The 25,591-nt window shown below is 46.2% G+C and overlaps 1 protein-coding gene across 1 annotated transcript in view; it reads right to left on the reverse strand.

Annotated features, from left to right (window-relative positions):
• Window positions 1–8,605: 8,605 nt before the first annotated feature.
• Window positions 8,606–25,591, reverse strand: part of LOC116523613 (ribonuclease inhibitor-like) — a 44,763-nt gene continuing 27,777 nt past the window's right edge. Inside the window, exon 4 of the mRNA XM_032238729.1 lies at window positions 8,606–8,833. Within this exon, the coding sequence (XP_032094620.1) occupies window positions 8,771–8,833 (63 nt within the window). The 3' untranslated portion in view covers window positions 8,606–8,770. The remainder of the gene's footprint in view (window positions 8,834–25,591) is intronic.

Raw genomic sequence — 25,591 nt, forward strand, 5'->3', positions numbered from 1 at the left:
AACAAGAGTGGCTCTAAACAGTTTCGAAAGCCTTGATGATATTCAAAAGCAGCTTTTGCAATCTGAAGTGGGGGAGACTGGAAGTAGAAGGACAAGAAGTGGTGTCCCCATTGAGGAGATTTTGACTCTTTCTCAGAAGTTAAATGGCTTCTTTTCCAGATTCGGACCTTGCTCTGAAGACAAGTCAGAGATCTCTTCTCTGTTCCCCAGAAAGCATAAATGGTTAGAACAGGCAAGGGGCTCCAAATTTCAACAGGCTAATTTGAAAATAATTTATGGAAAAATTTCTGAAGTAATTCTGGGAAATTCAGGGTGGGTTCCTTGCTTTGTCTAGAATATATTAAATAAAGTAACTTAGACCAACCACCCGTAACACCGCATGAATATATAAATCATTTGAAATTAAGCTAGACTAATTGTTGGAGCCCTGGTGGCACAGTGGTTACTAAGCAGTATTTCAGGCTAATTCTGCCGACTGCCAGCAATTCGATTCCCACTGGCTCAAGGTTGACTCTGCCTTCCATCCTTCTGAGGTTGGTAAACTGAGGGCCCAGATTGTTGGGGGCTGATTCTGTGAACTTTAAGTTAACTTTAACTTTAAATTAAGGCAATATGCTTAAACAACAATGTAGTAACAATTTCTAAGGTCATAATTCTGAAGAGCAGACTTCCTTCAGAGGTTGGCTGCTAAAACTCCAGTGATGCTTGTGTTACAAAACATGGATTCAAAGGGCACAAGCATGTAAGAATCTCTCAAATTTGCTACTTGTTGCTGAGGGTTTAAAATCAATTAATTTAAGTCAGTAAATGTTATGGTAAGCTATGGGCGTGGAGTGGGGGTTATGCTTTGAAACAGTCTAGACTAATCCCTGCAGTTTTCTTGGCAAGACTTTGGAAGTGGCTTCCTATTGCCTTCTTCCTAGAACTGAGAATAGACGACTGGCCCAAGATCACCCAACTAGATTGTTTCCTAAGGGGGTGATAGAACTCAAAATGTCCTGGTTTCTAGCCTGATGCTTTAATCGTTGCACCAAACTGGCTATAAAGGCTGGCAACTTCTAACCTGCAGCATCAGAACAGAAAACCTCTTGAGTTGCCTATTGGATCCAAGCAGTGGCCTTCATGTGGCAACTTCCTAGTATTCTCTTCTTTCCTATGAACCCGTGGCTGGATACTGAAGGTGCTCAATTCAACCCCTCCCACATGAGTTTCACCCCACTTGACTCAAGTGGAGAGATTTTTTGTGTATAAAGTTTTTTATTTTTTCATTTCCATAACATATAATCACATGTATGCTATTACATAGGCAACATCGTATTGTATCATTAAATGTTTACATCAACTCATCTTACCATCAACTCCAGTGACGTGCAGTCAGGGGAGGCAGGGGAGGCAGGGCCTCACCACTGTCATCATGAAAAGAAAAGGAAAATAAAAGGAGAAAGGCTGAGGTAGTTGCTGCCGGAGTCACAGTGGATCTGTCCTTCTCTCCTTCCAGAATTTCTATTCTTTCTTTTATGTCCTTTGGCTTTTTTTCTACTTTAGACTTTTTTTTAATGATTAACACTGAATTCACTTTCTCAATGCATTTGTTATCTATTATCAATTTAAATACAGGTAGTCCTCTACTTACAACAGTTCCTTAAGTGACTGTTCAAAGTTACAACATCACTGGAAAAATAATGACATTTTTCACATGATTGTTGCTGCATTCTCATGGTCACATGATCAAAATCCAGATGTTTGGTGATTGGTTCATAGTTGTGACTATTGCAGGGTCCCAGATTCCATTTTTCAACCTTCTGACCAGCCAAGTCAATGGGGAAGCCAGGTTCACTTAACAACCGTGTTACTAATTTAACAACTACGGTGAGAGTTACTTAATAGCAGTGGCAAGAAAAGTCATAAAATGGGGCAAAACTCACTTGACGAATGTTTCACTTAGTAACAGAAATTTTGGGCTCAATTGTGGTCCTATGTCCAGGACTACCTGTAATTTAAAAGTTCATTGGCATACTTACCCTTCAAGAATATAAAAGTTAATTATGATAGGCTGAGCCTCATGTCATACTTTAGTCTGTCTGTCTGGGGAGTTTCGTCTCTTCAACCCAACTCTTGGGAAGATCCTTTGAATTTTCTGGTCCAAAGTTCAAACCAAGTGCAGTATATTTGTCAACTCCCTTTTCCTTCCCACTTCCAGTTGACACAGAATTTACTTTCTGGTTTCCAGTAGGAGTTGATTTTCAAATGCAGCGATAGTTTAAGACTAACCTTTCCCTTTCTGTCCCTCCTCACCCCCTTTGAGAAAGGTATTGCCCATGCAAAGAAAGGAAAAGAGGCCAATCAAATAAAAAATAGAGTAAGATTTTTTTTGTAACGATACTCTGTCTTATGAAGTATATACCGTATATTGCTTCTTTGCAAATTCTAAGCTACTTTTTGCAAAAGTTCCCCTAATTGAGTTGAGTAGAACAAAATCAAGTATGAATTTCCAAGTACTTTAAGGATTATTTGGGAACCATTTTTGATCCTGTTCATGAATGTGACTGTTGTCTACAAATGTGTTTCTCTAATTTTAGATTTTGTCGTCACATCCCTAACAGTTAGTGCCAGAGAAAACGTCTCTAGTGTGGGCCAGTTATGGAATCCGAGAATTACAAATTTTAATATTCCACATTGTACCAAAAAAAACCCCATTAAATAATCCATGAATTTTGGCTATCCAAGATCTCAGGTCCCATGTTCATTTAAAGACACTAAAGAAAAAAGATTAGAAATACACAGATGATAAGCTTGAAAATGTTGCTGCTGATTTTCTTGGTTTCATTAGAAGCCATCTCTTTGAAATTTATGAAAAAGTAACAGAATTGTTCAGAAATATACGTATTCTGTTCCCAAGTAACACTGGTAAAAAGCAGAAAGGTGGAAATACAATAGCAAACCTTGAGTAGATACTTCGTTGAGACTGTTAATGTAAGAACTTTTTTAAAAAAAATCCTGTCTTTACTCCAGGACTAGAGGAAGTCCAAAAAACTTCTTTAAGTGGCATATAACTGAGTTGTCTTCTGCAACAAAATGTATGTCGTTGTACCTTTGGGATGCCATTTAATTTCACAGAAATAAACATTAAGCAAGTATGATATCACAGTGATTAAAACATGTGTTGGGAGGAATAATTTAATACCTCTTTAATACCAAATCAGGAGCAACCTCAAAGAAAAATAAGTGCCTCAAATATACTGATGTTGTCTTTTAAAATGCTAAATGTCAAATTACAATTTGTAATTTTCTGCTAGATGTTTTTTCCCTCCATACCATTTCAGCTTGAAATTTGCAATTGACTTGGGCTCCCATTTGCATTTTGTTGTCCCTGAAGAGTGGAAAGAGATTATGGAGAAACTTAAAGTGCCTTTGGATCAGAGCAGACGTTACCATCCAGAATATGATGGATACTGTCCAGGTGAGGGATTCAGAAGAAGAAACCGAGGTGTTCATCCTATCTCTAAAACTTGCAGATCAAATTGTTCACTTAATAGTGAGAATGAAAACCATCACTCAACCTGCATGCTAATGTGGAGAGCATCAAGTTAACATTTTACCCAACACTTGGTAGTCAATATTGTTGCATTCTTGCTCAGGGATGTGCTTTCTCTGATGTGGGAATGGGGGTGAGGAGAAGAATCATGCAAATAATGCTAAGAGATCTTCCTTTTCCTCTCACCAACAACAAAAGGCAAAATTGTTGTATTCTCACTTTCATTGATATTTGGTCATTTCTTTGCCAAAAGGAAATGGGAAGCTCTGTTTTCCCATTCCTTCCAATTATCTCCTGATTGCCTAAAACTGCTCGAAACCATAAGAATGGCATTGGTTGTGTCAGAGCAGCAGAGGCTTTGGACCCTTACATGTAGCTTTTGATTATGAGTTGCCTTCCCCTTCAAGAGGGAATGTGTTGGAAAGAGATAACTCTCTCACATATTGACTAAGTCATTATTTAATGACTCCAGCCTGGCGTACCACCTTCAACCCACCACTGATCTGGTTGCTCTGGCTTAACCTGTGAAAACCTTGACATGATGGATCCTTGGCAATAGCTTGCAGCATTCCTGATTTTTGAGTGTACTATAGTGACCATGTGGGAGGTGAGGTTTGGTTCAGTAATATTTGGGAATTCACTCTTGGGAAATGGGATAAGCGTAGGGAGGCTTTCATTTGCAGGGTGGCAGCCAGGCCTGTGTCTTTCCATTCTCCAGTACAGCTAGGAAGAAGACACAGCTACAACTTCATTTGTCCAAGTTATTATATCTGCTGTGTGCACCTACAAACATCCAAATAAGTTTTGTGGTTGCTAAATGAGGCCAGTATATGTAATGGGATGTGGGAGTAAGCTTGAGGAAGAGTGGCAGGCAAAGCAATAGTCAGGGAAAAAATCATCCATAGCAGAAAAGTAATTTGAGGGTTCTCAGACGGAATCTTTCCTAGTTCTCTGTAAGATAAAAGCATGGGAAGAGAAGAAGCACATCCACAATTGCAAGATTATCATATCCCTCCAATAAAAGTAATTTCAGTATTCATGATTTGGTTTCCAATTCTTGACTTCCTTGAAGGAATAATCACAGGCAACTATTCCCCCCAACTATGTGGCTTCAAGAAGGAAGACCATTCAACAGAAACTCATAGAGCAGCTGGATTTTCATGGCCTTGGAACATGTGGGACTGTGGCTACACAAGAGGCTATCCCAGCCTGCTCCCATCATGAGCTGCCAGCAGTCCTCTTCTGTTTTAAAGCCTGGAGGAAGACTTTTGCAGGCATCTCCAACCTTGGCAACTTTAAAACGTGTGAGCTTCAACTCCCAGAATTCCTCAGATAGCATGACTGTTCACCAATTGGGTATGGTAAGTCCATCTTTAAGGGAGTCCAGTTCACTCATTGGATCTGCCAGTTCTAAGCCTCTGAATCCAGGTTGTCTTCAAATTTCTTGAACAGGCCTCCTGTTTTCCAGCTAGTTGCTTCTACAATCTGCCAGCAAGGATTTAGATTAGAGTCCAGTGGTGGGATTCCAATAATTTAACAACCGGTTCTCTGCCCTAATGACTGGCTGGGTGGTCATGTGACTGGGTGGCTGTCACCAACTTGACCTCACTCACATCGGGGGCGCCTCACTGCCCAGCCTCCTGTGTATGTCTGTGTCTGGAGGGGGACGGTGTGATAAGAGAAGAAAAGACATTTCTTAAGCCAGAAAGAGCAAGTGAGAGCATTATATGGGATCATTTTGAATGTCCTACAAACAGTAATCCATGAATAGCATTGTAGTCTATACCTGGTTTCTTTGCTGAATTCCATTTTCAGCCACATTTATTACTCAAATATCAGGTTATTTTAGACATCAAGACATATCACCATAGTTTAATGTACTGTATGTAATCCTCACTTAACAACATGAATGGGGACGGAAAACTCTGTCAGTAAGCAATGCAGTCCTAACACATGATGCCATGTGAGTACATTGCAATATAGCAGCTTTGGCATTTACCATTATTAAGTGAATATTATGTGTTTGCAGCATCTCCTGGTCATGTGATCAGCACTTGCGACCTCCAGCTGGCTTTCCCATAGACTTTGTTTTCTGGAAGGCAGTAGTGAGGGTTACCAAGGGTGATCATGTGACCATGGGATGCTGCAATGTCATAATTGTGAATTGAGCATCTGAATCATGATCATGTATCTGCAGGAATGTTACAACGGCTGCAATTACAAGGACCCTTTGTAAATACCCCTCATTCAGCGCTATTGTAAGTTTGAACGTTCCCTGAACTACTATAGCTTAACCAAGGAATATTGGTGAGAGCTCCACTGTTCCACAAAAGAAGCCTCATATACTGAATTGCACTTTTAAAAAGTTTAAACTTTATTGAGGTAAAAGGCAAACCAGAAACAAGTTACAGAAAACTTATGAAAACTTTATGCAAAATTATACATACATGTTGAATTCATCTTTGAAGAAAATACGTTCTTTTCTAGTGTTAAATATATTTTATAATGATTGAAGCAGACCAACAATTACAACAAAATGAAACAATTGCATACAGTCAAAATCACCTATGACAGAGATCTGCATGAATACAGTAGTCCTCAACTTATTATCATGAAGGATCATACGAAGTTGCCCATTATGGTTGCAAGTGGTGACGGTCGTTAAGCAAGCAGCTCACTTAACCCACATCCCTTCTCTCCCCCATGCAGTTGTTAAGCAGAGCACAGAGTAGTTCAGGAAGGAGATGCCCTGGAAGGCCCAACACAAGTCCAGGCCCATCCTGCAGCACCTCCTTGTAGCTTGGCATTTTACAGCTCCAGAGAGAAAAGTCCTCAGTTCAAATTACAGGCTGTCCTTGACTTACAACCACCTGAAACCTAAAATTTCCATTGCTAAGCCAGACAGATGTTAAATCTATTTGCCATGTTTTAGGACCTTTCTTGCCACTGCTGTTAAGGGAATCACTGCTGTTGTAACACGGTTGCTAAGTGAATCTGTCTTCCGCGTTGACTTTGCTTGTCAGAAGATCGCAAAAGGGGATCACATGACCCCAGGACACTACAGCCGTCGTAAATACATGCCAGTTGCAAAGCATCCATATTTCCATCATGTGACCACGGGAATGCTACAACGGCTGTAAGTGTGAAAAGTGGTCATAAGTCACTATTTTCATTGTCATTATAACTTCAAATGGTCACTAAGTGAATGATTGTAAGTCGAAGACTACCAGTGTAGTGCCTGAAAGATCTTCAGACTTTCACTTGAAATACAAGGAGTCCTTGATTTACAACAGATCATTTACTGACCATTCAAAGTTACAACGGTAGTGAAAAAGTGACCTATGACCATTATTCACACTTAATGACCATTGTAGCATCCCCATGGTCATTGATCAACATTCAGATGCTTGGCAACTGACTCATATTTATGACGGCTGCAGTGTCCTAGGGTCGTGTTATCACCTTTTGTGATCTTCTGACAAGCAAAGTCAATGGGGAAACCAGAATCTCTTTACAATCATGTTCCTAACTTAATAACTGCAGTGATTCGTTAACAACTGTGGCAAGAAAGGGTGTAAAACGGGACAAAACTCACTTAACAAACATGTAACTTACTAACAGACATTTATTTAGTTTTAGTTTAGTTTTGTTTAGTTTTCCCTTTATTTGTATGCCGCCCTTTTCCCTGGGGGGACTCAGGGCGGCTCACAGTTCAAAAAGGGGGGGGGAGGACAAACAGTTATCCAACATAAAGACAATACAACATATTAAAAAGAAAACACAACAGTCACACAATTCGGGGGGGGGGTTTAGAATCTTAACCCCAGGCCAGCCAGGACAGCCAGATCTTTAAAGCGGCGCAGAAGGACTGAAGGGTGGTGAGGGTCCGAATCTCCACGGGGAGTTCATTCCAGAGGGTCGGAGCAGCCACCGAGAAGGCTCTCCTCCGGGTAGTTGCCAGTCTACACTGGCTGTATGATGGAATTCGGAGGAGGCCTAATCGATGCGATCATATCGGTCTAGTAGAGGTAATGGGCAGTAGGCGGTCTCTCAAGTACCCAGGTCCACTACCATGGAGGGAAAGTAGGTGATAAGTAGCACCTTGAAGCGCACCCGGAGATCAACAAGCCAGTGCAGCTCGCGGAGGATAGGTGTTACGTGGGTGAAGCGTGGTGCACCCCGATCGCTCACGCGGCCGCATTCTGGACTAGCTGAAGTTGCCGAATGCTCTTCAAGGGCAGCCCCATGTAGAGCACATTGCAGTATTCCAGCCTAGAGGTCACAAGGGCACGAGTGACTGTTGTGAGGGCCTCCCGGTTCAGGTAGGGACGCAACTGGTGCACCAGGCGAACCTGGGCAAATGCCCCCCTGGTCACAGCTGACAAATGATGTTCGAAGGTCAGCTGTGGGTCCAGGAGGACTCCCAAGTTGCGAACCCTGTCTGAGGGGCGTACAGTTTGACCCCCCAGCCTGAGAGATGGAATACTTGGCCAATTTGCAGGCGGGAAACACAGCAGCCACTCGGTCTTTTCTGGTTTGAGCACAAGTTTGTTGACCCCCATCCAGTCTTTAACAGCCTCGAGACCCTGGCTCATCACATCCATCGCTTCGTTGAGTTGGCACGGGGCGGACAGATGCAACTGAGTATCATCCGCATACTGGTGGTATTTTATCCCATGCCGTCGAATGATCTCACCCAGCGGTTTCATGTAGATGTTGAAATGAATGGGCTCAATTGCGGTCGTAAGTTAATATGTAACCTGCATATTAAATTCAAACACTTTTTTATCATATTTAGAATGGAAACAAAAATAGATCAATTAAACAAGCAAGTATGAAGAAACAGCATCCAGAGGCTCAGCCATTGTCAGATGCAAAGAACCCTTTAGCTGATCAGAGAATTTCACTGGATAGGACGCCTTCTCTTGGAAACAACCAGATCGGGATGGGGCAACTCACCATGGACAATGCCATGGTGAATTCACTGCAGCCAACGTGCCATGGAACAATTCAATTTAATTATTTCAAATAATTTTTAAAATGTTTTCATTTTTGTCATTCACATTTCATTTTGTCCCTCCTTTTGCATCCTTTCTTTAATGATTCCATTCCACAATTTCTGAAAGGCAGTCTCTAAAAGGATTTAACTTGAACAGTTTTTTGAACAGTTTTTAATTCCTAGTCTAACCATACACTTGAATCAGCACATTAGGGCTTCAGGGATTCTGAAAGCAGTCAGTTCTGTGCCTCTTTGTGTTCTGCGAGGACTCTGAGCTTGCCAGATTCTTCCACTCTTACCTATAATTAAAAAAATATGTTAACCTCCCAACAAAAATCCCTAACAGTGATATTATAAATTGATTATCATATATATAATTTTTATTGAGCTTTTTACAAAACAAAACATAAAAACCACATTCTTCCCATTCCTAAGATATCGGTGTATCCCATTTTGTTTATTGTCATACATACTTTCCATTCATTTTACATTTGCTATTTCCTTTTTACATTTATAGTTCTTATACATATGTCATAATGTTACATATTTATGTGTACACACACATATTTTCATTTGTTATCCCTGTTCTCTAATCGATAATACCATTTATCCAGTACTGTATGGTATTCTTTATCTTCTTTATCTTGCAGTTTAAAAGTTAATTTGACCATTTCCCCACAGACCATTACTATTTTTAATTATCATGTTTTTGGAAGGTATGCTATCTAATTTTCAATTTTGAGCATATGTTATTCTCGCTGCTGTCAGTATAGGTATTATAATATAATTGATTTGACGTTTCTCTAATTATCCCTAACAAAAACATCTCCGGTTTAAACTGAATTTGAGGCCTGTTATTTCTTGCAACCAGGTTCTTATTTTACTCCATTTCCTCGCTTCCGGACATGTCCACCACATGTGGAAGTATGAACCATGTTTGTATTTACATTTCCAGCATCTAGGCCCCAAATCTGGGTAAATTTTTGCCAATCTTGCCAGTGCTAGATGCCAATGGTAAAACATTTTATATAAATTTTCTTTTATGAGGCTGATATTGTTAATTTGTAATTTTTGTCCACAACTGTTCCCAAACCCCTTAATTGAATGCTGTAGCCAAAATGCCTTGCCCAAGCTATCATGTTTCCTTTAACTATATCCTCTACGTAGGCGTACATTTCGGTTATAAATTCTCCTCCTCTGGGAAATGGCTAGCCTATAAACTAAAAAAAGAGAAAGAAAAGAAATTAATAGAGCAACTAGAGGATGAAGAAGGGGTGATACACCACCAAAAGAAAGAAAAAAAGTATATAAGATATTTTCAAGCACTGTACTGCTGAGAGGAAATAGAAGAGGAGGATATTAAAAGATATCTTGAGAGGAGAAATCTTCCACCCCTACTGGAAACAGCAAAAGAAACATTAAATGAGAGAATAATGATGCTAGAATTAAAAAGGGCAATCCAAAATCAAAAAAATAACAAGACCCCCAGACAGAATTCCAGCAGAATTTTATAAAGAATTGCAAAAATCATTACAGAACATATTATTAGGAATGTATAATGAATACTAGAAAGAGCTAAGACACCAAAATCCTGGATGGAGGCACTAATAACATTAATTCCCAAAGACAACACTGAAAAACAAAAGATCCAAAATTATGGAATGGAATGGAAAAGTTTATTTATAGGCCGCCCTTTTCCCTGGGGGGACTCAGGGCGGCTTACAATTCATAGGGAAAGGGGATACAAACAATGACACATAAGCAAAATACATAATTAAAAAGAACACAACATTCATACCATTCGGGTGGGGATGGATTACAATCTTTAGCCCCAGGCCTGACGGGATAGCCAGATTTTAAGGGCTACGCGGAAGGTCTGGAGGGTGGTGAGGGTACGAATCTCCATGGGGAGATCGTTCAAAAGGGTTGGAGCTACAACCGAGAAGGCTCTCCTCCGCGTGGTTGCCAGTCGACACTGACTGGCAGATGGAATCCGGAGGAGGCCTAATCTGTGTGATCTAATGGGTCGCAGGGGGGTAATTGGCAAGAGGCGGTCTCTCAAGTATCCAGAACCACTACCATGAAGGGCTTTATAGGTGGCAAGTAGCACCTTGAAGTGCACCCGGAGATAGACAGGTAGCCAGCGCAGCTCGCGGAGGATAGGTGTTATGTGGGTGAACCGAGGTGTACCCACAATCGCTCGCGCGGCCGCATTCTGGACTAGCTGAAGTCGCCGGATGCTCTTCAAGGGCAGCCCCATGTAGAGCACGTTGCAGTATTCCAGCCTAGAGGTCACAAGGGCACGAGTGACTGTTGTGAGGGCCTCCCGGTTCAGGTAGGGTCGCAACTGGCACACCAGGCGAACCTGGGCAAATGCCCCCCTGGTCAGAGCTGACAAATAGTGGTCAAAGGTCAGCTGTGGGTCCAAGAGGACTCCCAAGTTGCGAACCCTGTCTGAGGGGTGTAATATTTGACCCCCCAGCCTGAGAGATGGAACACTTGCCAAATTAGTGGGAGGGAAACACAACAGCCACTCGGTCTTTTCCGGGTTGAGCACAAGCTTGTTAGCCCTCATCCAGTCCCTAACAGCTTCAAGGCCCCGGTTCATCACGTCCACAGCTTCATTGAGTTGGCACGGGGCAGACAGATACAACTGGGTATCGTCCGCATATTGATGGTATCTTATCCCGTGCCGCCGAATGATCTCGCCCAGCAGTTTCATGTAGATGTTAAATAGTAGGGGGGATAAGACCGAACCCTGCGGCACCCCATATGTTAGGGGCCTAGGGGTCGATCTCTGCCCTCCAACTAACACCAACTGCGACCTGTCCGAGAGGTAAGAGGAGAACCACTGCAAAACAGTGCCTCCCACCCCCACCTCCCGCAGTCATCGCAGAAGGATACCATGGTCGATGGTATCGAAAGCCGCCGAGAGGTCAAGGAGAACCAGGATGGAGGCGTGGCCTCCATCCCTGGCTCTCCAGAGATCATCGGTCAATGCGACCAAAGCGGTTTCTGTGCTGTAACCAGGCCTGAAGCCGGATTGGAATAGGTCGAGATAACTAGCTTCCTCCAAGGCCCGCTGGAGCTGGAAGGCCACCACCTTCTCAACAACCTTCCCCACAAAGGGGAGGTTGGAGACTGGACGATAATTATTAAGAACGGCTGGATCCAAGGATGGTTTCTTCAGGAGGGATCTCACCACCGCCACTTTAAGTGCGGAGGGAAAGACCCCCTCCCGAAGGGAGGCGGTAAGAACCGCCTGGATCCAGCCCCGTGTCACCTCCCTGCTGTTAGCAACCAGCCAGGAGGGACACGGGTCCAGTACGCAAGTGGAGGCACTCACAGCTCTCATGGCCTTGTCCACATCGCCCGGGGCAACATCCTGAAACTCAACCCAGCGATGGTCTATCAGATTATTCCCTTGTGCCTCGGCTGGATCTGCAGAATCGGAGTCCAAGTCCGACCGAAACCGAGCAACTTTGTCCACCAAGAACTGGACGTAATCCTCAGCCCTACCCTGCAGGGGGTCCCCCATATCCCTCCTATTTAGGAGGGAACGGGTTATCCTGAACAGGGTGGCTGGGCGCGACTCAGCGGACGCAATCAAGGTGGCAATATAAGATATTTTTGCCGTCCTAATTTCCCTGATGTACTCCTTGATGCAAGATGTTAAGAGTGCTCAGTTCGATTCGGATGCGTGCTCTAGGCGTCTCTTCCGGCGCTTCCTCTCCCGGAGCTCCTCGGTAAACCAAGGAGGCCTCCGGAATCCACTGCCTCGGAGCGGCCGTAGTGGCGCAATCCGGTCAAGAGACTCCATCGCTGCTGAGTTCCAGGCAGCAACCAGAGTCTCCACCGGACTGTGGGTGAGGGTATCAGGAATAACCCCAAGCTCTGTCTGGAACCTCAAGGGGTCCATAAGTCGCCTGGGGCGGAACCACCTGGTCGGTTCCTCCTCCCTAGAGTGGGGGTTTGGCCTCTGAAAGTCAAGCCTCAGTAGGCAGTGGTCTGACCACGACAGGGGTATGATCTCACTGCCCCTCAGACCAAGATCACAAGTCCACTGCTCCAAGAGAAATACGAGGTCGAACGAGTGACCCGCTGAATGGGTTGGGCCCCGAATTACCTGGGTCAAGCCCATGGCTGTCATGGAAGCCATGAACTCCTGCGCCCCATCAGAGTGTTCACCGAGCGAAGGCAAATTGAAATCCCCCAGGACCATAAGCCTGGGGAACTCAATTGCTAGCTCGGCTACCGACTCGAGGAGCGAGGGGAGGGCTGCTGCAACGCTGTTGGGAGGCAGGTACATTAACAGCAAACCCACTTGACCCTTGAGGTCCAACTTCACCAGTAGGGACTCACACCCAACAAGCTCCGGAGCAGGGATCCTACGAGGTGCTAGAGACTCCCGGATAACAATAGCCACACCGCCACCCCTTCCCTGGGCTCTCGGCTGATGAAGCACCTGAAAGCCTTCTGGGCACATCTCCACGAGGGGGACTCCTCCCTCCGGGCCCAGCCAGGTTTCAGTAATACATGCCAGGCCTGCCCTCTCATCTAAAATTAAGTCCCGGACGAGGGGAGCCTTGTGAACTACAGACCTGGCATTTAGCGACAACAGCCTGAGACCAGGGTCCTGATTACTCGCGCCATCTGGCCTTGGAGTGGGACTCATAGGGCCGGAAGGAGGGATCTCTGTGACGTAGCGAGCCCTCCTTCCCCGGTAATGGCCAGCCCTAAAGTCCCCACCATATCTGCCCCTCCCTGTTACGACCGTAATGCTCCGGCCCACTCCCGTGTCCGTGGTCCCCTCAACCATACCTATGGCTCCCGCGTTCCTCGGCAGGCCCTCTGAATCAAACACACTCATTCGTTCACTCAGACAATCCCCACGTGATAGTTAAAAACACATAAAATACAGCAAAATAGGTCAATAAAAGTGGGACCATTCACTCAATCACATGTGTATCTCATACATATCCCATACAAAAGAAAGAAAGAAGAGAAGAAAAAAGAAAAGAAAAAGAAAGAAAAATTGCGCAGATATTAAAGTGTGAATTCCGACAGAGCCAAATGGCTCTTAGCAATCAAGATGACTGACGTCCAGCTATAGTCCAGGCGAGGTGTATAGGGGTGTAACCCATTTCCTCCTCTTGCAGGTCCGAAAAGTCCGGAACAATTGTGAGGAGCAGGGGCCTTCTTACACAGGTGCTGTCCCAAATAGAGCCCCAAAGGCAATGACAGATGGTGGTGATGGTAGTAGTCAATGTCAGGTGGGGCTATGCCAGCAGGCCTAAAAATCCAAAGGCCACGGCCAAAGGAGGCCAGATGATAAAGTACCACAATAGGGGGGTGCCAAATATCAGGCGGAGGAGCACAGGGGGAGAGCCAGATGGTAAAGATGGTAAAAAAAGGGAAAGAATTTCCATAATCATTAGAATAGTATAATGGAGGGGGGGCACCTGGAGGGGCGTAACGGCGACAACAAGGCCTGCCAAACGATCCCCTTTGATGCCATCCGAGGCAGCTACCCCCTCCCTGGCACGATAGTTCCCAGTTCAGTTCAATCCAAAATGGATCTATTAGGTCTTTTTTGTTTGTTTGTTTATTTATTTGTATGCCGCCCTTTTCCCTGGGGGGACTCAGGGCGGCTCACAATCAAAAGGAAGGGGAGACAGACTTTTACAGATAAGACAATACATGATTAAAATGCAACATTCATACCATTCGGGCGGGTTACAATCTTTAGCCCCAGGCCTGACGGGATAGCCAGGTTCTAAGGGCTGTGCGGAAGGTCTGGAGGGTGGTGAGGGTACGAAGCTCCACGGGGAGATTTTTCCATTGGGTCGGGGCTACCACCGAGAAGGCTCTCCTCCGCGTGGTGGCCAGTCGGCATTGGCCAGCAGATGGAACTCGGAGGAGGCCTAAACGGTGAGATCTAATGGGTCGTGTGGAGGTGATCGGCAGTAGGCGGTCTCTCAAGTACCCAGATCCACTACCATGAAGGGCTTTATAGGTGGCAAGTAGCACCTTGAAGCGTATCCTGAGATCGACAGGTAGCCAGCGCAGCTCGCGGAGGATAGGTGTTACGTGGGTGAAGCGAGGTGCACCCACAATCGCTCGCGCGACTGCATTCTGGACTAGCTGAAGTCGCCGAATACTCCTCAAGGACAGCCCCATGTAGAGCACATTGCATTACTCCAGCCTAGAGATCACAAGGGCACAAGTGACTGTTGTGAGAGCCTCCCGGTTCAGGTAGGGGCGCAACTGGTGCACCAGGCGAACCTGGGCAAATGCCCCCCTGGTCACAGCTGACAAATGGTGTTCGAAGGTCAGCTGTGGGTCCAGGAGGACTCCCAAGTTGCGGACTCTGTCTGAGGGGTATAATGTTTGACCCCCCAGCCTGAGAGATGGAATATTTGCCAAATTGGAGGGAGGGAAACACAACAGCAACTCGGTCTTATCTGGGTTGAGCACAAGTTTGTTAGCCCTCATCCAGTCTCTAACAGCTTCAAGTCCCTGGTTCATCACGTCCACCGCTTCATTGAGTTGGCATGGGGCGGACAGATACAGCTGGGTATCGTCTGCATACTGGTGGTATTTTATCCCGTGCCGCCGAATGATCTCACCCAGTGGTTTCATGTAGATGTTGAAAAGTAGGGGAGACAGGACCGAACCCTGCGGCACCCCATATGTTAGGGGCCTAGGGTTCGATCTCTACCCCCCGACTAACACCGACTGCGACCTGTCTGAGAGGTAAGAGGAGAACCACTGCAAAACAGTGCCTCCCACCCCCACCTCTCACAGTCGTCGCAGAAGGATACCATGGTCGATGGTATCAAAAGCCGCTGAGAGGTCAAGGAGAACCAGGATGGAGGCGTGGCCTCGATCCCTGGCTCTCCAGAGATCATCGGTCAATGCGACCAAGGCGGTTTCTGTGCTGTAGCCAGGTCTGAAGCCGGACTGGAATGGGTCAAGATAGCTGGCTTCCTCCAAGGCCCGCTGGAGCTGGAAGGCCACCACCTTCTCAACAACCTTCCCCACAAAGGGGAGGTTGGAGACTGGACGGTAATTGTTAAGAACGGCTGGATCCAGAGATGGTTTCTTCAGGAGGGGTCTCACCACCGCCGCTTTAAGTGCAGAGGGAAAGATCCCCTCCTGAAGGGAGGCGGTAACAACCGCCTGGATCCAGCCCCGTGTCACCTCCCTGCTGTTAGCAACCAGCCAGGAGGGGCACGGGTCCAGTACACAGGGAGAGGCACTCACAGCTCTCATGGCCTTGTCCACATCCCCAGGGGCAACATCCTGAAACTCAACCCAGCGATGGTGTGCCAGATTATCCCCCTGTGCCTCGGCTGGATCTGCAAAGTCGGAGTTCAAGTCCGATCAAAACCGAGCAACTTTGTCCACTAAGAACTGGACGTATTCCTCAGCCCTACCCTGCAAGGGGTCCCCCGTCTCCCTCCTATTTAGGAGGGAGCGGGTTATCCTAAACAGGGCGGCTGGACGCGACTCAGCGGACGCAATCAAGGTGGCGATGTACGATCTTTTTGTTGTCCTAAGTGCCCTGATATACTCCTTGGTGCAAGATGTTAAGAGTGCTCAGATCGATTCGGATTTATCGGACCTCCATAGGTGCTCTAGGCGTCGCTTCCGGCACTTCCTCTCCCGGAGCTCCTCGGTGAACCAATGTGGCCTCCGGAATCCGCTGCCTCGGAGTGGCCGTAGTGGCGCAATCCGGTCAAGAGACTCCATCGCTGCTGAGTGCCAAACAGCAACCAGAGTCTTCACCGGACTGTGGGCGAGGGTATCAGGAATAACCCCAAGCTCTGTCTGGAACCTCAAGGGCTCCATAAGTCGCCTGGGGCGGAACCACCTGGTCGGTTCCTCCTCCCTACAGTGGGGGTTTGGTCTCCGAAAGTCAAGCTTCAGTAGGCAGTGGTCTGACCACGACAGGGGTATGATCTCATTACCCCTCAGACCAAGATCACAAGTCCACTGCTCCGAGAGGAATACGAGGTCGAGCGTGTGACCCGCTGAGTGAGTTGGGCCCCGAATTACTTGGGTCAAGCCCATGGCTGTCATGGAAGCCATGAACTCCTGCGCCCCATCAGAGTGTTCACCGAGCGAAGGCAAATTGAAATCCCCCAGGACCATAAGCCTGGGGAACTCAATTGCTAGCTCGGCTACTGACTCGAGGAGTGAGGGGAGGGCTGCTGCAACGCTGTTGGGAGGCAGGTACGTTAACAGCAAGTCCACTTGACCCTTGAGGTCCAACTTCACCAGTAGGGACTCACACCCGACAAGCTCCGGAGCAGGGATCCTACGAGGTGCTAGAGACTCTCGGATAACAATAGCCACACCCCCACCCCTTCTCTGAGCTCTCGGCTGATGAAGCACCTGAAATCCTTCTGGGCACATCTCTACGAGGGGGACTCCTCCCTCCGGGCCCAGCCAGGTTTCAGTAATACATGCCAGGTCTGCCCGCTCATCTAAAATTAAGTCCCGGATGAGGGGAGCCTTGTGAACTACAGACCTGGCATTTAGCGACAACAGCCTGAGACCAGGGTCCTGATTACTCGCGCCATCTGGCCTTGGAGTGGGACTCATAGGGCCGGAAGGAGGGATCTCTGTGACATAACAAGCCCTCCTTCCCCGGTAATGGCCAGCCCTAAAGTCCCCGCTATATCTGCCCCTCCCTGTTACGACCGTGATGCTCCGACCCACTCCCGTGTTCGTGGTTCCCTAGAATACAATAGTAATGGGGGTAATAAAAAGTGGGCCATTCATTCAATCACAAGCAGATCCCATACACTCACCATACCAATTAAAAATTTGCGCAGTTGTGCGAGTTCGTAAAAGGTCTTAAAGATCTTGTGCAGAAAAGTGGCTCTTCTCCCTCTCCTGAGGCCATACAAGGTCCAAAGCCTGGGGGGCCACAGTCTGGAACTGGGTTAAGTTGCTCAAGAAGGTGGATGGGAGAGCCCCCATTTTCGCAATGCCAAGTCCTCGCTCCTACGGCTGCCATCCTCTATTGCTCCAACAGGGCAGCACCAGAGGGAGGCTGCGATGATAAAGAGGCTGATAGAGGGCCGTCCCGGCCTCTCTTCTCTCCAGACTAAGGAATGCAGAAACGATGTTAACGGCACACCAACTTCCTCTCCACTCCGAGCACAAGGCAGATGAACGGCCAGATCTGATGGATGGCGCTTTATTCCACAAAGGGCCCACAAAGGGCAAGGGGGGGCGGCGGCAAGGTGAGCAAGGCGGCAGTAAGGTAAACAAGTCGAGGGGGGGCGTCCAGGGACGGCTACAGCGACGGCAACACAGCCAGCCGCCTCTCACCCGAGGAATAGAGTTGTAAGACACTGGTCTCGTTAACACTGCCTGGCACAAACAAGCTGATAAAAAATCCAAGGGCTCCTCCGAGCTCCTCTCGATTACAAAAAGCAAAGCCAGATGTCTGAAAAAGGCCAGGAGATGTCCGAATCGTCGCCAGCTGATAAAGCGGGGGGGGGGGCATCTGGGAGGAACGCGGCGGCGGCAGGCAAGATAAGCAAAGCCGACCGCCAGGTCTCTTCAGTGCCATCCCAGATCAGCCACCCCCTCTCTGGCACGGCAGTTTGCTGTGAGTCTGAGTTCGAGGCTTCCCCCGGTTGAAAAATCCACAGCGAGATCAAAAGACGCTGGGGCCGTTGGAAGCCGCCGGGGAATGGCGCCGTCAGCATGCCGCCATTTCCTTTGCAGCTAGATGGTTGGAGGACTACCAAGGGCGGTCGCACAGCATGGGAGCCATTCGGAAAATGGCGACCCTCCAGCAGCCGCCCACTCGTGTCCCCTGGATCACCCTCTGCCGTTGGAGCTCCTTCCCGCATCGATTCTGACTAGGTTCGGTGGTGTTTTTGATGTTTTTTCGCCTACCTAGTCGGAGCGAGGAAGAAGCAGCAGCCATCCACAGTTCGCACATGCGCAGATTGACCAATCTTCCTGCTAAATGCTGATTATGAAATGTTTATGACAATAATGGTGGAAAGAATTAAAAATATATTAAATGGAATCATACACCCAGACCAAAATGGATTTCTTCCCAACAGACACATAAAAAACCATATATGAAGGATAATGAACATATTAGAATACTACGAGATACACTCAGGAAAACAAGCAGCATTGATACTTAATGATGCACAAAAAGCATTCGATAACCTGAATTGGGATTTTCTTATAAATCAATTAGCAGTAATGAACTTCAGAGAGAATTTATCAGGCTGATCAGAGCAATATATTTGACTCAGAGGGCAAAAATAATACTGAACAGGGAAGCAGCAGAAGATTTCAGCATAACCAAAGGGGTAAAACAGGGATGCCCTCTATCTCCCCTGTTATTCATCCTCTCAATAGAGACATTGATGTTACAAATTAGGCAAAATAAGGACATAAAGGGATTGAAAATTAGAACACAGGAATACGAAGTGCAGGCCTTTGCAGGCGATCTAGCATTTATCATAGAGGAACCCCTAGAAACTGGACTAATATTATTACAAGACATAGACCAATTTGATAAAGTGGCAGGGCTTAAAATAAATAAAGAGAAAACTAAAATATTAACTAAGAATTTAACCAAAAGACAAAATAAAGAACTGGAGGAGAAACTGGGAATTTCGAGAGCCAAGAAAATTAAATATTTGGGAATATGGCTATCGGCAAAATGTATTACAATAAAAGAAGATAACCACAACAAATTGCTATGACAGATACAAAAAGATTTGGATAATTGGACTAAACTACAGATATCACTAATTGGCAGAATGATCACTAGATTATATAATTTTCTTTTAAAATATAAAATGGAGGAAGAGACGGTAAAGGAGACAATGATTAGCTGGGGAAGAAATTTTGGCCATAATATAGAGTTAGAAAAATTGGATAAGCTATGGGAAAGAAATTATACATTTAATAGCTTACAAAAAATCTCTACAAATTGGCCAAAATGTACCCAAATAAATGGAGATGCAGCCACAAACCTGGAACATTCTATCATATGTGGTGGACGTGCCCCATCACAAGGAAGTACTGGTGGAAAATTCGGGAATGGTTGAAAGAAATTACGGAGCGAAAAATAGAACTCAAGCCAGAAGAATTCTTATTAGGACTACTAGACCAAAAAATGGATAAACAATCTCAATACATAATGATACACATACTCACTGCAGCCAGGATTGCTTTCGCACAAGACTGGAAAAAAATCAATATACCCTCAGATGAAACTATAATCAGGAAAATACTTGAATGTGCAGAAATGGATAAAATGACAATAGAATTAAAAGAAAGAGAAGAATGAGACTTCTATAAAGTATGGAATAAAATGTATAAGTGGCTAGAAATCAGAAGTCAAATCAGAAAATAGGGAATATGAATATATGGTGATACAAATAATGAATATATTATAAGTGTTAATACTACGTTTGCTACATTATAGGACAAGGTTAAAGCAATAGGAAGGCAATGCAGAAGGGAGAACCATGAAAGCTAAACAAGAAAGCTGATATAGAAAGCTGTAAAATTACTGTCTATTGTTATGTATCTTCTGTGTTTTTTTTTCTTGTTGTGTTCTTTATTGTTTTTAAAGATTAAAACATTCAATAATTTTTTAAAAAAAATATCTCAATTCCTAATTATATTTTGTCTATTGGTAAGTGTTCTTTTTCAATGCCGAATTCCTCTATGTCTTTTTTGCATCTTGTCTGCTATTGTAAGTATGGCCACTAATCAATGAAAATTCCCTGTTCTTTCAGTTCTTGATTCATTTTCAGATTACCTTGATTATCTAGCAGTTGGTAATAACTTGTCATCTTGGTTGTGTCTAATGTGTTTGGGTATATCATTGCTTCCATAGACGATAGCCATCCGGTATTTAGTGCTTTAAGCTGATTTTCCTCCAGACTTGTAATAATGCTCCTCTAATTGTATGACTTTGGAAATGTGAATGTTTTGTGTTTTTTCTCTCCCATAAATATTCATGCCACCCTGTATTTAAATCATGTCCTTCTAGAATAAGTATCCTTTTGTTGGTAAGGAGTACCCATTCTTTGATCCATAGCAAGGCGGCTGCGTGATGGTATAACTCCCAACAAGAGTCCGAAACCACCTCTAGTTTGGCTATCCTGTAGTGATTTAAGACGTATTCTGGATTTTTTCCTTTCCCATACAAAGTTAATGAATATTTTATTTAATTCGTTGAAAAACTTTTAATCTAGTTTTATGGGAATCGTTTGAAATAGGCATAGCCATTTTGGGAGTATGTTCATTTTGATTATGGCAATTTTCCCCACCAATGTTAGTTTAACTTTCCTCCAATGTTCCAGATCTTGTTTTGTTTTTTCCATCAATTTTTTATAATTATCCTCCTTCATCATTGAACACCTTGCTGTCAACAAGATCCCTAGGTATTTAATTGTTTTTACAATTTGTAGTCCAATTTCCTTCTCCAATTCATTCTTCTGATTTGCAGTAATATTTTTAACTAATATTTTTTCTTATCCTTGCTAATTTTGAGCCCCGCTACCTTGCCAAATTCTTCTACTTCTTCCAGAAGTACTGTACCTTTCCTGAGTCAATTGGGGCTTCTATGAAGAATACCAAGTCATTTGCAAACACCTGAGATTTGTATTCCTCATTCTTTATTTTAATTCCTTTTATTTCATTTTTTTTGTCTTATTCGTTCTAATAGTAATTCTATTGAGAGGATACAAATTAAATGTGACAGTGGGCATCTCTGTCTTACTCCTTTGGTTATATTGAATCTATCTGTGAGATTTCCATTTACTATCATGCTGGCGGTTTGCTTTGAATAGTTTCAGTTTCAGTTTCACTTTATTTGTATGCCGCCCTTTTCCCTGGGGGGACTCAGGGCGGCTCACAACTTAGGGGGGGGGGGGAAGGACAAACAAATTACAACATGGAGACAATACATCATTTAAGAACACACCAGTCATACCATTTGAGAGGGGTTGGAGTCTTTAACCCCAGGCCAGCTGGGACAGCCAGATTTTAAGGGCGGCACGGAAGGTCTGGAGGGTGGTGAGGGTCCGAATCTCCACGGGGTGTTCGTTCCAGAGGGTCGGAGCAGCCACCGAGAAGGCTCTCCTCCGGGTAGTTGCCAGTCGACACTGGCGGGCTGATGGAATTCAGAGGAGGCCTAATCTATGTGATCTTATTGGTCTAGTGGAGGTAATTGGCAGTAGGCGGTCTCTCAAGTACCCAGACCCAATACCATGAAGGGCTTTGTAGGTGACAAGTAGCACCTTGAAGCGCACCCGGAGATCAACAGGCAGCCAGTGCAGCTCGCGGAGGATAGGTGTTACGTGGGTGAAACGAGGTGCACCCACAATCGCTCGCGCGGCCGCATTCTGGACCAGCTGAAGTTGCCGAATACACTTCAAGGGCAGCCCCATGTAGAGCACATTGCAGTACTCCAGCCTAGAGGTCACAAGGGCACGAATGACTGTTGTGAGAGCCTCCCGGTTCAGGTAGGGACGCAACTGGTGCACCAGGTGAACCTGGGCAAATGGCCCCTGGTCACAGCTGACAAATGGTGTTCGAAGGTCAGCTGTGGGTCCAGAAGGACTTCCAAGTTGCGAACCCTATCTGAGGGGCGTAGTATTTGACCCCCCCAGCCTGAGAGATGGAACACTTGGCCAATTCGTGGGAGGGAAGCACAACAGCCACTCGGTCTTATCTGGATTGAGCACAAGCTTGTTAACCCCCATCCAGTCTCTAACAGCCTCAAGGCCCTGACTCATCACGTCCATCGCTTCATTGAGTTGGCACGGGGCAGACAGATACAATTGTGTATCGTATGCATACTGGTGGTATTTTATCCTGTGCCGTCGGATGATCTCGCCCAGCGGTTTCATGTAGATATTGAAAAGAAGGGGGGACAGGACCGAACCCTGCGGCACCCCATACGTTAGGGGCCTAGGGGACGATCTCTGCCCTCCGACTAACACCAACTGCGACCTGTCCGAGAGGTAAGAGGAGAACCACCGTAAAACAGTGCCTCCCACCCCCACCTCCCGCAGTCGTCGCAGAAGGATACCATGGTCGATGGTATCGAAAGCCGCCGAGAGGTCAAGGAGTACCAGGATGGAGGCATGGCCTCCATCCCTGGCTCTCCAGAGATCATCGGTCAATGCGACCAAAGCGGTTTCTGTGCTGGAATGGATCGAGGCCTGAAGCCTGACTGGAATGGATCGAGATAACTGGCTTCCTCCAAGGACCGCTAGAGCTGAAAGGCCACCACCTTCTCAACAACCTTCCATCATCAATTCCATCATCCAGCCAGTGTAGACTGGCAACTACCTGGAGGAGGGCCTTCTCGGTGGCTGCTCCGACCCTCTGGAACGAACTCCCCATGTAGATTCGGACCCTCACCACCCTCCAGTCCTTCCGCGCTGCTCTAAAGATCTGGCTGTCCCGGCTGGCCTGGGGTTAAGACCCTAACCCCACTCGAATTGTGTGACTGTTGTGTTTTTAAATGATGTAGTGTCTTTGTTGTAAAATGTTTGTCCTTCCCCCCCTCCTTTTTGAACTGTGAGCCGCCCTGAGTCCCCCCAGGGAAAAGGGTGGCATACAAATAAAGGGAAAATGAAAACCTTCCCCACAAAGGGGAGGTTGGAGACTGGACAATAGTTGTTTAAAACGGCTGGATCCAAGGATGGTTTCTTCAGGAGGGGTCTCACCACCGCCGCCTTTAAAGCGGGGGGAAAGACCCCCTCCCGTAGGGAGGCGGCAACAACCACCTGGATCCAGCCTCGTGTCACCTCTCTGCTGTTTACAACCAGCCAGGAAGGGCACGGGTCCAGCACACATGTGGAGGCACCTACAGCTCTCATCGCCTTGTCCACGTCCTCAGGGCTAACAGCTTGAAAATTAATCCAGCGATGGCTTACCATATTGTCCCTTAGTGCCTCGGCTGGTTCTGCAGAATTGGAGTCCAGGTCCGCCCGGAACTGAGCAACCTTGTCCACGAGGAATTGGACGTAATCCTCAGCCCTGCCCTGCAATGGATCGCCCGTATCCCTCCTATTTAGGAGGGAACGGGTTATCCTAAACAGGGCGGCTGGGCGCGACTCGGCGGACGCAATCAGAGAGGCAATATGTGTTCTCTTAGACGTCCTGATTGCTCGAATGTACTCTCTGATGCAGGTTGTTAAAAGTGCTCGGTTCGATTCGGATTGACTGGATCTCCATTGGTGCTCTAGGCCTCTCTTCCGGGGCTTCATCTCCCGGAGTTCCTCAGTAAACCAAGGAGCCCTCCGGGATCCACTGCCTCGGAGCGGCCGTAGAAGCGCAATCCAGTTAAGAGACTCCGTCGCTGCCAAGTTCCAGGCAGCAACCAGAGTCTCCACCGGACTGCGGGCAAGAGTATCAGGAATAACCTCAAGCTCTGTCTGGAACCCCAAAGGGTCCATAAGTCGCCTGGGGTGGAACCACCTGGTCGGTTCCTCCTCCCTACAGTGGGGGTTTGGTCTCCGAAAGTCAAGCCTCAATAGGTAGTGGTCCGACCATGACAGGGGCAAGATCTCGCTACCCCTCAGACCAAGATCACAATTCCACTGCTCCGAGAGAAAGACAAGGTCAAGCGTGTGACCCGCCGAGTGGGTTGGTCCCCGGATTACTTGGGTCAAGCCCATGGTTGTCATGGAAGCCATGAACTCCTGCGCTCCATCAGAGTGTTCACCGAGAGAAGGCAAATTGAAATCCCCCAGAACCATAAGTCTGGGGAACTCAACTGCCAGCTCGGCTATCGACTCGAGGAGCGAGGGGAGGGCTGCTGCAACGAAGTTGGGAGGCAGGTACGTTAGCAGCACACCCACTTGACCCTTGAGGTCCAACTTCACCAGCAGGGACTCACCCCCGACAAGCTCCGGAGCAGGGATCCTACGAGGTCCTAGAGACTCTCGGATAACAATGGCCACACCCCCGCCCCTTCTCTGGGCTCGCGGCTGATGAAGCACCTGAAAGCCCTCTGGGCACATCTCTACGAGGGGGACTCCTCCCTCCGGGCCCAGCCAGGTTTCAGTAATACATGCCAGGTCTGCCCTCTCATCTAAAATTAAGTCCCGAACGAGAGGAGCCTTATGAACTGCAGACCTGGCATTTAGTGACAGCAGCCTGAGACCAGGGTCCCAATTACTCGCGCCATCTGGCCTCGGAGTGGGACTCATAGGGCCGGAAGAAGGGATCTCTATAACGTAGCGAGCCCTCCTTCCCCGGTAATGGCTAGCCCTAAAGTCCCCGCCATATCTGCCCCTCCCTGTTAAGACCGTAATGCTCCGGCCCACTCCCATGTCCGTTGTCCCTCCACCCACCCCCATAGCCCCCGCGCTTCCCGACAGGCCCTTCGAATCAGTCATCCTGAGATTGGAGTAGGGCCAGATCCCCCCCAACACTTCTGCAAAGCACTCAGTGTGGGGGAACCCGGTTCCCATCCCAGTCTTACTTACACACCCAAACACTCACTCACTCACTCACTCACTCACACCCCCAGAAGGAATTTTAAAATACAACAATATAATATAAAAGGGGATTACACAAGTTTAAAAGTGGGGTCATTCGCTTACAATCATACACATCCACACTACTTACAAAGAAAAATTTGCGCAGGTATAAAAAGGTGATAAAAATAAGCGAGCAGTCCATACATAAAGATATAAAGTCCATAGGGCAACAGCACGGTGATAGACACAGTCCGGGGGGAGAGATGTATTTAGATTGCCGATATCATTTTCTCAAAATTTAAACCAAAATTCATGTTTCATACTTGTTTAATAAAAAAGTTCCAATTCAAATTGTCAAAAGCTTTTTGTGTGTCTAAAAATATTAACACTGCTTGTTTCTCCATATGTATTTCATAGTATTCTAATGCATTTAGTACTATTCTGGTGTTGTTACTAATTTGTCTATGTGGTAAGAATCCACTTTGATCTGTGTGAATTATTTTGTTTAATATATTTTTCATTCTTTCTGCCACAATTTCAAGGGTGATTTGTTTT

Source organism: Thamnophis elegans, unplaced genomic scaffold (assembly GCF_009769535.1).
Source record: "Thamnophis elegans isolate rThaEle1 unplaced genomic scaffold, rThaEle1.pri scaffold_62_arrow_ctg1, whole genome shotgun sequence".
Lineage (NCBI taxonomy): Eukaryota > Metazoa > Chordata > Lepidosauria > Squamata > Colubridae > Thamnophis > Thamnophis elegans.